Here is a 17590-nt window from a genome sequence, read left to right on the forward strand (position 1 = left end):
CTTCTCCTTTAATCAATATATTTGTTACAAAAAATTTCTAAATGTGGTAAACTTTCGGATACTGAACACAAATTTGTATTACCAATACAAATGTTTTGGGTACGACAATTTCAGGGATACTTTGAATATTGCCTTCTGTTTTAAGTTGTTAAAATGCGGTTTTATAAGTATTTAAGTACATCAGCTTATATTACAAAAATAATTTGTTTAAAATGTAAGACGAACAATCTTGATTTTACTATTTGAATAATGAGACAAAGGGTCCTCTCTATTTGTTGCGGCATATTGAAGTCGTGACATCATAAGAGAGAAATCACACATAAAAAATTTCCGCCGTAGTATTTGTAAATAAAGAGAATTTGAATAAAACAGAACAACGAGAGCGCTTTAAAACACTTATAAAAATGAATCTTGAGTATCTTTTTCCTGCTTAGTCAGCAAATAATCGTAAAAAGCACTTAAAATGAAAACTTTTCAGGCAAAAAAACACACGGATAACTATTGAAAAGAGTAAAAATATGGTTTTTTGTATAAAATTCAAAGAAATTTTACTAGCAGTTTATTTTTACGAATTTGGTAAATACGAAACAAATCACATTTTCACAACAAAAAATATAGGGTGAAGTCACCTATTATGGGATAGGTTCCTAATATAAGGTAGCGAGGTTTCTGTTACATTAATAAACGCATACACAGCGTGTCCCATAAGTTTTAAGACTGTAGCTATAAAATTGATACTACTAGCGTTATATTCATGAAATTTTGGGAACTAGTTACTACAACCTTCCTTTCCCCCCGTACAAAGTTTCAAGTCCATCGGATCACATGCAGCTGTTCAGTAGCAATTTGCGTGGTAGTATCAAAGTAGCCGCGATCATAATTTCACGATGAATAAAAATAACGAACAACGTGTTGCGATTACATTTTGCTTTAAAGCCGGTAAAAGTGTGATAGAAACGTTTGAAATGTTAAAATTGGCTTATGGTGGAACTGTTATGTCTCGTGCTACTGTTTTTTGCGATCAAAAAAATTGCGATTTAAAAAATCAAATATTAAGACAATGTTGGTCATTTTTTTTACTCCAAAGGCATTGTCCACAAAGAATTTGTTCCTCAAGGTACTACTGTGAATACTTCATTCTACCAACAAGCTGGATCGCCTTTGCAAAAGAATTGCCCGTGCTACCCGAGTTGTAGAGAGATCATTCTTTTTTTTTTCTTGCACGATAACGCATACCACGGCAATTAACACTAAAATTTTGGCCAAAAAAATGGTTCTTGTGCTCAGCCACCCACCGTACTCGCCTGATTTGAGTCCCCCTGACTTTCTGTTTCCCAAATTAAAGATGGACTTAAAAAGAGACCATTTTGCATCGATAGACGAGATACAAGAAGCCGTGACAACGAAGTTAAACAGTATTTCAAAGAGGAGTTTTTGAAAGGCATGAAAAGGTTGAAAGATCATGCCAACATGTGTATTACTTCTAATGGAGACTATTTTGAATAAAAAAATTGTTGAAAAAATTTTTGTAATTTTTTTGCGTTTTTTATAGCCAAAGTCTTAAAACGTATGGGACACACTGTGTATGGTTGGTACCATCATAAACTTATTACTCTTGGAATAAAGTAGAAAATTTAGTAGAAAATTCATTACTAAATCATGCGTGTAGTCGTTGAAAAAAAATTTTTTTGAAATTGTATGTTGTCAAGATATATTGAGATGAGTCTTTAAATCTTGTTTATTATAAAATAAACAAATATTTAGTAATCAATTCTGCGTGCAGTGACAGAGTAAAGTTGTATTAATAGAAAAATATGTGTTCAGAGCAAAATCGGAATTTCATCTATTTCAGCACGTATTATTATTTGTAATATATTAACTCGGAGCATTCCTGCCTGCCGCGTTGCTTCACGAAAACATCACGCACAAATGCGCTCATGTTGCGTCATCTGCTTCGAACGGAGCCGGTTTCACGCGCCGCTGCGGACCGCCGAAATCGTGGATCCTCGCTGCTCGCATTCCTGAGCGCGGCAGTCTATGGCTATTCGGCGCGTAAACCATCGCTTGCTTTCGATCAGTTAAAGTTCTTCTATCTATCGCATCTCATAACGGGTTTGTACTCTCGTAAATTTATTTAATAAATCCTTTTGTTCTCTCTCGTAATCCTGTGTTTTTTTTTGTTTATCTCTATTTTGCTAAATCTATCGCAGAATTATCTTAACAATACGGGATGTAATAATTTGCTTAATTGTAAATATTAGATCATAAAATCGCAAAGCGTGGAACTCATAATATAAGACACTCAAAAATCCATATTTGTTATTGCATATTCTGACTTTAATTATTTCATTGAACAGCAACGATCTTGTCGAGCAACCATGTTACTACCGATTCTTCTCATCTCTATTCTGACGAACGCTGGATTGATAGATGATTTGATAAATAATACACCAAAATTGTACACAGATACCAAAGTCCTGAATTTATCGCCTGAAGTTCCTGAGGATGCAAAGCTTAACACGGTGAGTAAATTCTTTATTTTCTTTATTTTCAATTAACACAAATTTGCGTATTCAATTAAAATCAAATTTAAGAAATAAATAAATTAGAAACTGTATAAAAGCCATTTTCATTATTATGGTAAAAACATAATTATTTTCTAAATAATTTTTAAATATCTGTTTGATAAAAGTCATAGTGAAGTAGCAAATTTAATACAATCATTGCACAAGCTTAACTTATGCAATGTTTGAATAACTTGCCACTCAAGTCAAAATTTATTGGTGTAAAACTAAGTACGAATTCTACAAAAACTCTAGAAAATATAAATAAATTGGCCTTCGACAAACAAGTTAAAAATAAAAAAAGATTAATATAATTTATTCTAAAGGAGGAAACTAAATTGAGTGAAGGATTTGAAATCCTTAAGAATACCAATTTGATATATATGATATTATTAAAATCAATTTTTGGACGCGTTTCGTGCTGCACAAAGCCTTTATCAGCGATATTGTTTAAATGACAAAAAAGTAAAAAAATTATTTTACAATGAAAGTGTCTAAAGTTTAAAGTGGCATCTATCACTGTGAATTACAGAAATTTACATGTGCCCTATATCTAAATCAACGATAAATACACAAAAAATACATGGAAAAAGAAATAAAAAGACATAAGTAATTAATAAATATAATGGTACTTTCCATGTCAATCAAATAAAAAATTAAATTAATAAATTAAATTTATACACTACAACTGTAATCTTGCATGCAGATAATTGTAACAAGAAATTTTAATATAATTTGACTGCCACGGCATTCTCGCTCGAAAACGAAGAATGATTAAAACTAACTAAACCTATTTTTTGAACAATTTTTAATTATTTTATCTGCAATACTACAGTTATAATATATTGATTTAGTTTTTTATCTGATTGGAAATTACCATTATATTTATTCATTATTTATGTTTTCTTATTTATTTTTTCATATATTTTTTACGTGTTTATCTTTGATTTAGATTTAAGATTTATTTAAATTTCTGTAATTTGCTGTGATACTTAAGATGCCACTTCAAATGTTAGACATTTTCATTGTAACAAATGTTTTTTTACTTTTTTGTCGTTTAAACGATATCATTGATGAAGGTTTTGCAGCACAAAACGCGTCCAAAAATTGATTTTTATAATATCATATGTACATATCAAATCAGCATTCATCATCTTGGTCTGGTTATGAAAACGCTCACAATTCAAATGATCATAAATCGTCGATATTGTGGAAGGCCAACGTGACGCTAATTGTCGCCTCTGTTTGGAGATAGCCTTCTTCCCGTAACGATCCTTTCACAGGGTTTTCTTATTACCGATGATTATACTTGCGTTCCCTTTCGTACGATGGTCGGTGCGGCACTTTTCTTACGTTGCTTTCAAAAGGCCGTCCCTGCAAACAGATTTACTGACAGAAGGGTGCGTCTGTTCCGTGGAAAACAATAAAACAACGAAGCCGAGTCCCCACGTTCCGAGATGCTCCGTTAATCAAACGGTAGAAAGACATAATACACGCGTAAATATCGCGCCTGCTCCCGAGCCGAAAGGACGCAGTGTCTGTGTCGCACCTCCGCGATCGAGCCATGCGGCCTTTGTGTCGGACGACGAACGCAAGTCATCACGCATCACAACTAATAAATCACTATAAGTTTAATATCAATCGCATTGATAACAGTTTTTTTTTTATTTTTTGCTAATCACATTTAATTCTACAATATAAACAAATTTGAATTATAAAGCAGTCGTTCTATTGCACAGATGCAACTAATAAGCAAATACGGATATAATGGTGAGCTACGTAAAGTGACAACTGAGGATGGTTACATTTTGGAACTCCATCGAATAACTGGACCAGCAAATTCTACCGATTCGAATAAACAAAAACCTGTTGCGTTTGTGATGCACGGCCTTATGGCCGACTCGTCTTGTTTTGTTACTTTTGGCAACCAAAGTTTAGGTAAAGGAACTATGACTTAAATTGTTAAAACATTAAAGAAGTATACCAAAAATAAGAGGATTACACAAAGTTAAAATTAAAGTTTGAAACTTTCAGAATATGCTCTACTGAGTCCAAGGATCATAATAGGTATTATGTAAATTTAAGTGTTTAAGTGTTTCGAAGGTACCAAAATGGCAGATTGCGGCATCGGATTGTAGCGCCTAACCAATTCCAGAAAAAAATTTATATATATATTTATATTGATAAAATGAAAATAATTATATATAATTATATATAAAATACGTATAATTATATATATTTTAATATAAAGGGTGTTCCATTTTAAAAGATCCGCTCAAATATCTCAGAAATATTGCGTTAAATCGAAAGATGTTTCAGACAAAAGTTTTCTGACTTTGAAAGATAGTATAATTGGTATAACTTTGGGTGGCGTTGTTAAGGACAGGGTAAGATTATTATGAATTTTTCTAATAGAACTTCCCATTTTTATTGCATATTCTAGCTTACCTTGAATTAAGTATTTTCCAAGTTATAAGGCTTGAAAGTTATAGTATGTACAGTATATATCGAGGGGGTAACCACTAGCTAAAATGTTGTCCCACAGATTACATGACTTTATTTGATTTCATCTGATTACAAATGATTTCATGTGATTACACAATAATTTTTTGTAATTGCATATGTAATTATCAGATTTCTTATGATTCAAAATAATTTTATTCTACTAGAAACACCATTATTTGCTAATTTCTTTTAAATAAAATTAAATTGAGGGCTAACCACTCAAAAAATAGATATATTTAAGACTTTATTGGGATTTATTATGATTGATAAATTATTTTTATTTAAAACTTCAAAAATATGTAAAATTTTAATCATAAATTATGAGTCATAACAAGTATATGGTAAATAATATAGAATCTTAATTCTAACTGCTAAAACTAAGTTATGATGATAAAAACAATGATTGCGAGAAACGAAGAAAGCACAAAAGTGCAACTATGAAAAAATTAGTAAAAATTTGAAGATTATAATATATATTGTCAAATCTCAATAAATTTTATGAAAATGGTATACCTTTCATCAAAAGGTAATATAATTTTGGCCGGTACTATAAATGTAATTATAAAACATTTTTTCTTGGTGTTAGTTAATTGGTTGAGTCCAATGTCACAATTCACCATTTTGGTACTTACGGAATACATGAATACTTAAACTTATACATCATTATAATTCTTGGACTCATTGTAATAGAGCCTATCGTGAAAATTTCAAGCTTTAATTTTAATTTTAAAATCCAGTTTTTTGGCATACTCTTTTCCAAATGAGGAGAAATATTGTTGCATAAACATACATATTTATACACTTATATTTAAGTATTAAGATGCTTTTTTGAGAGTATAATTTTGTGTGTATGCATAAATTTATTTTTATTTTAGATTAAATATTAAAATAAAATATTAAAACGTTTTATATAGGAGAGACCTGGGCAATTCGGAAGACATTTTTTCTTTTACATCTCCTGAGTCCTATATTCATTAAAAAAAAGTTGGACGGTTTGAAAGGTTGAACCTTTCCCTTCACAATGCCGGTGTAGATAAAACATGGAAATGTACTTGCTTTAAAGTACATATAACAATATTGCCCAATGCTAAATATTTCGAATAGCCCCAATAAGACCCGAATAATTTGAAAATAGTCCGAATATTCTGAAAGTTGTGTTTTAAAATAAAAAATATAAAAAGCTGTTGTAAAAACTTTTTTTTATTAAGAAAAGGATATATAGTGTAATAAAGAAATATTACATACAACAAAAAAAAGTATAAACAAACAATAGAGAAATTTATTGCTTTAACGTTTTCGAAACAAATCAGAGACTATTCGTATTTTGTGTAATTATATCCGTTAAGTATTAAATTGTGTATTTTGGTACATAGAACACGAATATGAAAGAAAAAAACCGACCAAACAACGCTTCGACGTTTGATTTATCGAATAGCTCCGACGTCAACTGTGCGCATTATAACGTGTGATCTACAAAAATAGGCATCACACATCAAAAAGTAAACACGAAATGTTACAAATACATTCAAATGGACACGGTACATTCAAATTTCTGAAAAAGAATTGTATTTATCTTACTTAAATTTTGAAGAAATGCTAACTATTAAAGAAATTACTTTGACTGTCGCAAAACACATTTTTCACTACTACGACTTCAATATGACGCCGTTACCAACATAACTTTGTTAGCAGCGTCGTTACATTAGGACGCGTTTACAGTACTTAAAGTAAATTTTTAATATGTACCCATAAAAAGATATTTCCATTTTTTAATTACCCCGTCTCCCGAATTGTCTCGGTCTTCCCTATATATTTTATTAATTGTGCATTAAAATAATTCTTATACTATTTTGGAATTTAAATTTAAACTTTTTTTATATTATATATATTCGTATTAATTTAGAAAAAAGACGTAATTGTGTAAATGTAAATGTTTATCAATTTATATTTGCTTTATCGTCTATATTGACTAGTATTTATCTTTGTTACATTCTGATATTGCTCTTTTAGCGTTTCTTCTGGCGGATGCAGGTTACGATGTGTGGCTCGGTAATGCGCGTGGTAACATATATTCCGGTGAACATAAAAATAAAACAATCTCGAAGAAAGATTACTGGAACTTCAGGTGAGAAACGATATATCTATATGTGTATGTATGTACACCCAGCGTATTTGATTCTGTCCATGGAGAAATTTTTCAAACTGAGAAGTTACCGCTTTCTACATACTCGCAGTTTATGATTAAAGTAATGATTAGAGCTTATTGGTCGTTACGTTAATCATGAACTGTAAGTATGTAGAAAGATAGCGACTTCTCAGTTTAGAAAATTTCCCCATCGACAGAATCAAACACGCTGGGTGTACACCCAAGGACTTTGATTCTGTCCATGGGGAAATTTTCCAAACTGAGAAGTCGCTATCTTTCTACATACTTACAGTTCATAATTAACGTAACGACCAATAAGCTCTAGTCGTTTTATTAATCATGAACTGCGAGTATGTAGAAAGTGGTGACTTCTCAGTTTGAAAAATTTCCCCATGGACAGAATCAAAGTCCTTGGGTGTACATATATGTGTATTCAAGTAATTAGATTTATTAGTTTTAAGGTGATGCTAAAGTCGTCCTTTTTTACCGACCGAACGTTAATTTTCGGGCAAGCCGTTCTTCTAATTGCATTTACAGATTTAAAAATCCTTTTCCACGATTAAAGTATAGACAGTAATGTATAATGGACGCTATATAAGGATAAGGAAAACAAAAAAAATTGAGAATAATTTTCTAATTTTTTTCGTTTTCATTATCCTTATATAGCGTCCATTATACATTACTGTCTATACTTTAATTGTGGAAAAAGATTTTTAAATCTGTAAATGCAATTAGAAGAACCGCATGCCCAAAAATTAACGTTCGGTCGGTAAAAAAGGACGACTTTAGCATCCCCTTAAGTACACAATTTTTCACTGACAATGAAATGTGTGTTTCTATTCCAATTGAACGTTTTTATTAGAATAATAAATTATTTGTTTTCAAGACAATATTTCGTGTAGATAAATAAATATTTATTGTAATTATTTCTTTCAATTTGGAAATTATAATTCAAGAAAGTATATATTAATTTAAAACAAATAAATTTCTTTCTATATAAATAATTATTGAAAATATGAATAATAAACAAAACAGACTAAGGACCTTTATGTATAATATATTGAGATTTCTTTAGTTTTGTAATCGAATTGGAATTAAGTTCTTGCAAATGATAATGTTGAAGGCCATTTTTGAGCAACTGATTACTATAAAAATTAAAATATTGATAAAATATTTTTCACTCAATTTTATAGTTTTATTAGAAAGGACCTCGCACTTTTTTTATAGAAATTAAGTTTTATTTAACTGAGCTTAAACTTCAACGATTTGTGTAATGATAATCAAAAATTATTATCTGCTACGTTTACACGTCACCATTAATCGGGTTTAGTAACATCCGTAGTTATGAAACTGGCCAATTACAGTCATTCTATTCTTTAGAAAAATACTTGTGATTGGTCAGTTTTATAACTACCGATGTTATTAAACCCTATTAATGGGGATGTGTGAATGTATCATCGCTGCAAGTTGATCCTATGATTCTAAGGTACAAGCGCCCCAAGTTAAGAAGATCAATTACAACTTATTATATATAGTACATATGTATATCACAGTTATAACAACTGTATGTATATAAAAATATTTTCCGAGTTTTAATGCTTTGCCTTCTTTTTAATTAAACATAATTTATGTATATTTTGGTTGCATACTATAGTTGGCACGAGATCGGTACACTTGATCTTCCAGCAATGATCGACTACATTGTGAAGACCACCGGCCTTGAAAAAATATTCTACATAGGGCATAGCCAAGGTACCACCTCTTTCTTCATCATGGCAACGGAACGGTCTAAATATCAGGAGCACATCGTGGAGATGTACGCTATGTCTCCGGTCGTTTATTGGGGCAGAATAAAGAGTCCCCCTTTACAACTGCTGTCACAGATCATCTATGATATAGAGATTGTACGTAACTTTTATGTTTAAAAAAAATTAATCTCGAGCTCAAATAAATTTTCCATATCTGATAGTTCGAATGTACTATTGCAGATTTTGCAGAAATTTGAATTTTACGAATTCAATATTGAAGAATTCAAAAAGGAAAATCCACATGTATGCGCGAATAAAATTACCCAAACAATATGCTCGGTTGTGATGTCCCTGATAGGTGGATTCGATCCTGAGCAACTTGATTTGGTAAGCCTTTAATACATATTTATTTATGAGCATATAAAAAAATAACCAGCCATGGTTAATTATTTCCCCTTACATTCAACTGTAATTGGTGAATTTCTTGCGGCTTAAGGTTTACTACAATTATTGTATACAAACGGAAACTTACAGTATTTTCAATTATTATTGTATATTAATAAAACAATTGTACAAGAGATATTATTTCGCAGAATCAACTTTAGGCATTAACTAAGAATTAGTAATTTTAACTAAACACTTATTTGTAATATTATTATTTTAACAATTATTATTTACTTATTTATATTTATATTTCATAAACCCATTAGGCTTGGCTACCGGTAATCTTCGCACATTTTCCTGGTAGAGCATCCATGAAACAAATTCTACATTATGGACAACTCATCAAGTCTGGTAAACTTATATTAATAAACTTACTAACCTTTAATAGTCACTGAATCTATTTGACTACAACAAAAGTTTCGACTAAGTTTCTGCGTTATTATATTTTAAATCAACTTTCGTTTTTTTGTATTAAATTATAGCTAGCGAGGTGTGTTTTTGTCACTACTTTAATTTTGTGAAAGAATTTTGCAATTTGTAAAGCCAATTATCTGTACACAAAAATAAGCACGTATAGAGACCGGTCCAGCATCGCTTTAACGCATAATTTAAGATGATCTTGAAATAAAAATGGACTGACCATCATTACCAGTGCCATATACAATTTTTAGCGTACACCAGTGCAAAGTAATTGCAAATGATCGATCAGCCTAGCATATGCATTATATATAAACTACTTTTGACATACATCATATTTAAAACTCTCAAACATTTTTCCATAATAACACCACCAAAACTATTATATTAACAGGACATATGATTTCATCCGGAAATTTTCAACAATATGATTATGGAATAATTGGCAATCAAAAAAAATACAACTCACCAGTACCACCGAAATATGATTTGAACAAGATCACAGCACCAATTCATCTATATTACAGTAAAAACGATTGGTTAGCGAACACTAAGGTTCGTATTTTTCTATGTATAATAATTTATTTATTTCTTAAATATCTTTTTTAATCTTCGGTATTTGACTGTTTAAATTTGGTCAGGACAATTAAAGTATCTTTTCATTTGATGTTCTAATACTAAATCAAATTAATCTTTGTTTAATGCTCAATTATTGTAACAAGTTGTAAAAAATTTTAGAGTTTCTTTTATTGACATTAGCATTAAAGTATCAAATAAAATTATAAATTCATATTTTTCTGAACATTTATATTTATGATTTTTCTAGGATGTAGATAAATTTAGCAGCGAGCTGAGCAATTTGTCCAGTAAAACCTTAATAGAGTATCAACAGTTCAATCATTTCGACTTTCTATGGTCTAAGGATGTAAAGAAAAATGTATACGATCAGATGCTAAGTCTAATGAATAAAAAATTAATTTAATTCACAGAATTTGACGAAGAATTTACCTCTCTCGTGGATAAAAATGTATTTTATCTTTAGATTAATGTTTACGTTTTATATAATTCGATGTATATTAATTTGAATTATTAAGCTCTTATTAATGTATTATGTCCTAATAAAATATTTTATCTGTTTGCAATGTAATATCTATTTCGCATTTTGTACTTATCCTTATAAATTCTTATTCTTTCATTTTATCATACGATTTATTTCCCCTTTCTCGCTTAAAATTCTCATTTATCACTTATTATTATTTTTTCTTTGCGTCATCATATAATGTATTTCAATAATAAATAAGAAACAAATTTTTTAAATTCTGTGCATGACCGCTTACAATTCACAATGGAGACAGAGAAAAAGTATAAAATTAGTTTTCTTGATGTCATTGATAAAATGCAATAGTGTGATTATTTTCGAGTAGTATCGTAAATCTTTTCGGGAAGATACCTCAATTTCTTTTCGCATCACTCGTTGTGTCATAAAAAAGATATTGTTTATGCTATGGTGGACAAAATAATTTCATTATGATATCCGCAGTTTCATCAAAAAAAATTTTACTCTTTTGATTAATGTATTACTTGACAATAATTATCCTTTAAATTTTATATTTTCCAGGATTCAATTTTAGATTAAAATACTTTTTTTTATAAAAATGACACCGACGGACCGATTAAAGATGCGATAAGGTACTTCACGATTCTTTACATCAATTCGGTATCTGAAAAGTTTTTGTCATTCCCTAATAAGTATGACTGTAATGTAGCCTTTACAATCCCTTTTAAACTTAACAAGTTTATAAGTACGGGAAAAGATTACATTGATCGACTATCGTGTAACGATGTTGTTTATAAAATCAATTGTAGAGATTGCGAGTCGTCTTATGTGGGACAGACAATTGTCAGTTAAAAACGAGAATCTCTAAACATAAAGCAAATATTAAAAAAGCTATCTCTCCTTCTGTCATTACGAAACATCGCATCTCTATTAATCACGAGTTTGATTGAGAGAACCTAGAAATTTTAGATAAAGAACCGTCTTTCTCAAAAAAAGCTATATCTGAGATGTTACATATTAAAAAGCAAGAAAAAGGACTCAACAAACAAAGTGATCCGAAACTTTTTCCCGATATATATCTTCTTATTCTCGAACGTATTTTCCCTCTTTTGCCGTTCCCATCGCTCTGGCCGAGCAATTCTTGCTTGTTCTTTCCTTATTATTTTTCCCATAACACTCTGTGATATATATTCGTACCAGTATTGTTTAAGATATAGTTTTCGGAACTCACAGGTATGATCTTGAGTAGTCTTTTACAATTTCTTTTTATGCTTTTTAATTTGTTTTTACATTTTTATTATTTGGACTTGTACAGCTTTCAATTTATTATATTTATTTCTTTTGGTTTTTTACATTTTGACCTTTTACGCTATTTATTTCTGTCTTACTTTTTTACTACTTTGACTTGTATAACTTTCAGTTTATTATACATGTTTATTACTTCTTATTCTTATTTATTATTCTTTTACATTTTGACGTTACATATTGTTTTTTGTTTAAGCGTTTTATCAGATTCATGTTCCGAAAACGATGTCTCTTGTCACATTCCTCGAGACTATCTCTTGGACTAAGGCGGTTCCAATACATTTTGTAAGCTCGATTCAGTTTGGTACGTTTTTGTAAGCAGATGTCGCAGATATATACTCAATAAGATCTTAATTATTATTTTATTTGATGCGTTAAATTCGTGATAATACTTTCTATTTAAATATTTAAGATAGACTCGGCAGTATTAAAATTAGAGAATAAAACGTTGGAAATGAGAGTCAAACGCAGTAATTGGTGCGTTAATGGTAACATGCACAATATATTTAAGATTTAGTACATCGAAATATGTACATTAATAAATCGCGTTTCGACTTTCCTTGAAGTCATTTTCAACGATTCAATTACATTAAAATAACCTTTGCGTGACGTGGTGGTCGCGTTGAACAAAAGAAATGAACATTTCAAGCCCGGTATACTATACGTTGTCTCCAACTCGAAGGAGAGTGAGAAATTGACACGCCGCGCCGTGTAGTCGCTATTATATATATTATATATATCGACTCAATGTTTTTTTTTTAATCTGTGTTAATTTATTATTTTACGATGTGACGTCAACACAAAATGGCTTGAATTGACAGTGCTAGTAAGTTGTCTGAATTTTTTATTTTATAACTTTCGAGGGTTCATGTTCACTGTCCACCACAGATTGCGACATGATCGCTCATATGTCCATCTTAGTGGTTAACATTGATTAATCATTACGTGAAAATTCGAACACGTAGAAGCGACTACACGGCGTGTCAATTTCTCGCTCTCAAGTCGGAGACAACGTATGCTGAATATAAGACGTTTTTCTTTTGTTCAACGCGACCATTACGTTACACAGCTATTAGTATAATGATTTTGTTAATTTATAATTATTGTTAAGAATGACTTCAAGGAAAGTCGAAACGCGTCCGATATTTATTGATGTTTGCATATCGATGTATTAAGGCTTGAATATATTGTACATGTTATTATTGACGCACTAACTACCACGTTTTGACTCGCATTTCCTATGTTTTATTTCCTAATTTTAATATTGCCGAGTCTATTTTCAATATCGAATATAGGCTAAACATTTATAAATATATATAATCGGTTCAATCTGAGAGCACAAAAATATTTATAAAATATTTTAACAAATTCATAAATATTTAAAATAAATATTATATACTCTCTAGGTAATTAATCTTTTAAACATTATTAAATATACTTTATAAAATTCTATTTATTATAAAACTTTATTAGTGTTTAAAAAAAAAACATAATTTTAGCTTTATTTATGCTAGTTATCTTACTTAGGTTATGTCCTATGAGTAGCATTCACAAGGGGTCCGAAACGTTTATTGTCATCAACGTGCCTTAAACATGTTAATGAATCGAACCGATTATGAGCATCGTGAGTACAGTGAGTGCTGTAAGCGTGAATCAAACCGCAGCTTAAGATAAGTGGTAACTTTTATATTTCACTATTAAGTACATTTAGAAATTATTATGTAAATCACAAATAAATAAAATATAAAAGCGTAAAAAAATATTTTTAGAAAATAATCTTAAGTTATTATAAAGAAATAATATATAAAGATAAATAAACAACACAAGTTTTACTAAAAAAAAATAATAAAAAAAAAAATATGTAATTTTTAATATTATTTAAATATAATCTGTATTGCCAAATATATCAATCGCAACAGTTTCCTTATTTATTGATTTACATCTTATTGTTCAACTATTCGAAGTAATTACTTACTCATATGAACATGAATAGCATACGGAGGCGTTTATAATTAATTGTCAAAAATGATATTTTGTAAGATAATTTTATTATATATAGTTGTATTTGAAAAAAAGAAACCTGTAATTTAGTTGAAAAAAAATTTTTTATTTTGAAAAAACTTTGGTAATAGGGGTATTTTGTTAAACAAAACAAAACAATTTTTTTTTTCTTTACAACATTGAATCATACAACTTTTATTAAAATTTTTTTTATCTCTTATACTTTCGACGATATTTGACCCAAAAGAGAAATACCGGTTTTCTCTCTTTTTTTTTTAGTTGTTTTACCCTTTAAACATGAGAGTCAGCAAATATAAAAAAATACGGGTCTCTTAGATTTTTGTGTTTAACAACACATTTCAAGACGATGAAATCGGCACCGGCCACCCGTAACATGTCCCTTGTAAGTAACTTTCCCGTCTGCCCATCATTTATAAGCAACCTAATTTATATTACTTAACAACGAGACATCGGGCCCTCAATATCTCTGTATACAGTCATTGCAGTCAATATGACCATATATGAATATTGCTGAGTTCGGCTAAAGTGATTCGCGCGCTTGCCAAATTCACAAACTTGCATTTTTGATACAACAGACACTTGTGGCGCGATTGTTGCTAACAATAAGTGGAAATGCATGCAGCTACTGATGCTACAACATCCTTCCCTCGTTATTAAAGAAAAATGGAAGAACAAAGTTTTTCGTTTTCTAATACTGTAAATATTTATTATTTTACTTACTATAAATGTATAAAACATTTAGTCTATATTTTAATAATATGTTGAATAAAGATTTTATGATTTTTTTTTCATGTATAGTATATCTATAAAAAATATGCATACAATATTTATAAAATTATATTGCGCCCATATTGTTATCAGCTAGGCTTAAATCAGCTGACCGTGGAAAAATTAATACTCAGCTGATCACAGGAAAAACTCGATATCGAACAGAAGAGGATCGTTTGTTCGCGATGTTGTAGTTTCGCGGTTCTGAGTTTGTCATCTGGTTTTAGTGCTCGTTTGTATTTTACGTGACAATAAAGTAATTCCTTTCTTTAATACAAAAGAATTCTTTCCTTTCGCGAATGCACAAATGCCGTATATAAGTCGTGTGAGTTAGTGAAGTTACAAAAGGGAGCGGCGGATGCAACATTTTGGAAGCTCCCGTTTGATCTCTAATCTAAGCGCGATCGGAAACAGAGAAATAAACTATGACATTAATTAATACTCCAAAGACATGGTGGAAGGATAACATGGTGTGTGCAGTTCGCGCGTGTCTCTCTCTAAAAATTTGCCCTCTTCGTCTATCGGTGGATTATAATTAACCAGACAGCCAACTGCAAAAAGCAAAATTATTTAGCGTCAGCCTATTGGTATGCCGAGTTATCTGTCTTTGTTTCATGCACTTATTCAAGTATCTGCTTCTCTTTCTATCGGGAACAGTTATGCACATGAAGTGTTACACTAATTTTTGACCGAAGATTTGGTTCATTCGGTTAGTTTCCTCCATTTCTTCTTCATCGCGAGAACACGTGTGAAAGAAATAGGAAACAGCGTAAGAATTTGCAAGAAATTGACAAGCCTTTAATATGTTGTAATACAGATAAAAATATGGGACACGTATTTTTATATGTATTACAACGGGCCCACATGATTGTCAAGAGAATGAAACACGCTCTTGAAATAAATTGATTTTTTAATTTCTGAAGTAATACCGTCGAAATGGTAAAAAATATCAAAAAAAGTTTCAAATAAAAGTTTTATATATTTCTATGTATTTTATAACACTTTGTTTAGATTTTTTTTAATGTCATTTTTCTCGAAATTCTTCTTTTCTTCTAAATTTCTGAAAAATTTAAAATTTATTTTATATCAAAACTTATAGCATATTTAATAACAAATTCAAACATTTTTTTGTTTTTTAGGTTTAATTTTATTGTCTTTTTATTATTTATTTATTTATTTATTTATTTACTTATTTATTTTTTATCTATTTACTTTTTATTGCTAAAAATCTATACAATAATGAGGACGCTCAGAATTTAACTGAGCGAAAATAATTGTATTTGCTTATCTTATTGTTGCGCCTTTTCAATTTAATATTTAATTTTGACATAACAACAAACTTGTTTAATTGTAAAATTTTAAAAATATCACTTACATGCAAATCACACCTTCCTTCTGACGTATGTAAATCGAGCCATGGAAATATACATACAAGAATAGAAAGAGAAACATGTGTGAAACAAAGAAGGTAGATCCAGCATACCAACAGGCTGATACTAAATAATTTTACTTTTCACAGTTGGCTGTCTGATTAATTGTAGCCCTTGCAGAGCAAAAATGGGCGTGGTTTAGCCGAACTGCACACACCACGCTATCCCTTCCACCATGCTCCAAAGAAGAAGATCTGAGTCATCTGAAAATACTCGATCTTTAACGCTGAACGTTTGCTTCAGAAAGACAACGAGCATTTATCAAAAGAATTTGAGACTCTGAGCGCGGAGGTTGTTCTCCGTTTGACATTAGAGGAACTCAGACAAATACAAGAGGATCTATTATTACAACAACGTCGCGAACAATCTTTTTTTGTCTAGTATCAATTTTCCTTTGTGGCCAGCCGATAACATGGGCGCAATAATATTTGAAAAAAAAAAATATTAATAAATATTTATGAATATTTATCATAAATATAGTGTATTGTCTGAAATGATTGTAATGTATATTGTATAAGCATACAATATTTCTCTATGTATTTTATCGATCTTTCTACAAAAATTAAAAGAAAAGCAAAACTCCAATAACACTTCCAAAATCATTGCATGGGCAGTTTAGATTTGAGTTTTATAGTGCCTTTATGGTTGCTACAAAATCTTTTGCAAAAGATGCAGAAGATCTCTATTGGATTTCTGATGGATAATAACAATAAAGAATATTCTATTATTCTTTGCATAAATATTATAATAAGGTAGTGCAAAAATAATTGCCGTTTTTATTATTATAACCATGTTACTTATTTGGGGAGAAACTTTATTATCTTAAACTATGATACTTATTTTGTATATAAAACTTTTATTTAATTTTGTTTACATAATATATCACTTAAAAAATAAAATGTGCTCTATTGATTTATGCTAATAATTTGTTTTAATTGTTTATTCTTGTTTATCTATGCTACAAATTAAAGATGAAAAACAGCAAATTAAAGAAATTTTATTGTACGAGTTCAAAATGGGATGTAAAACAGCGAAAATTGCTCACAATTATATAACAATAAAGTATTTGGCCAGAAAATCTTTAACAAACGTACAACTCAACATTGGTTCCAAAAATTTCGTGACAGAGATAAAAGCCTTGAAGATGATAAGGTCGTGAACATTTTTTTTTTCATCTTTAATTT

General features: G+C 29.9%; 1 protein-coding gene across 3 annotated transcripts; it reads left to right on the forward strand.

Moving 5' to 3' along the window:
* The first annotated feature begins 1846 nt into the window (after window positions 1-1846).
* On the forward strand, window positions 1847-10928 carry LOC105198787 (lipase 3). Of its 3 annotated transcripts, none has more exons than XM_011165630.3 (9): window positions 1847-2112; window positions 2467-2522; window positions 4304-4502; window positions 7080-7194; window positions 8870-9119; window positions 9204-9350; window positions 9674-9758; window positions 10219-10379; window positions 10651-10928. In XM_011165630.3, exons 1-9 carry the CDS (start codon window positions 1938-1940, stop codon window positions 10804-10806), a joined length of 1344 nt encoding a protein of 447 aa, XP_011163932.2. In that variant the 5' UTR covers window positions 1847-1937; the 3' UTR covers window positions 10807-10928. The 3 variants fall into 3 exon arrangements, with proteins under 3 accessions (XP_011163932.2, XP_039305745.1, XP_039305746.1); XM_039449811.1 differs by having other exon boundaries at window positions 2002-2112; window positions 2358-2522; window positions 10651-10926; XM_039449812.1 differs by having other exon boundaries at window positions 2087-2112; window positions 2358-2522; window positions 3949-4502; window positions 10651-10926.
* Window positions 10929-17590: the final 6662 nt, after the last annotated feature.

This window comes from Solenopsis invicta, chromosome 5 (genome assembly GCF_016802725.1).
Source record: "Solenopsis invicta isolate M01_SB chromosome 5, UNIL_Sinv_3.0, whole genome shotgun sequence".
NCBI lineage: Eukaryota > Metazoa > Arthropoda > Insecta > Hymenoptera > Formicidae > Solenopsis > Solenopsis invicta.

Bases quoted from the DNA above. Each gene is read 5' to 3' on its own strand.
- LOC105198787 (XM_011165630.3), top strand. From the start codon at position 1,938: ATGTTGCGTCATCTGCTTCGAACGGAGCCGGTTTCACGCGCCGCTGCG. The intron at 4,503-7,079 runs GTAAAGGAACTA...TTGCTCTTTTAG, and splicing joins TTTTGGCAACCAAAGTTTAG to CGTTTCTTCTGGCGGATGCA. The intron at 7,195-8,869 runs GTGAGAAACGAT...TGCATACTATAG, and splicing joins AAAGATTACTGGAACTTCAG to TTGGCACGAGATCGGTACAC.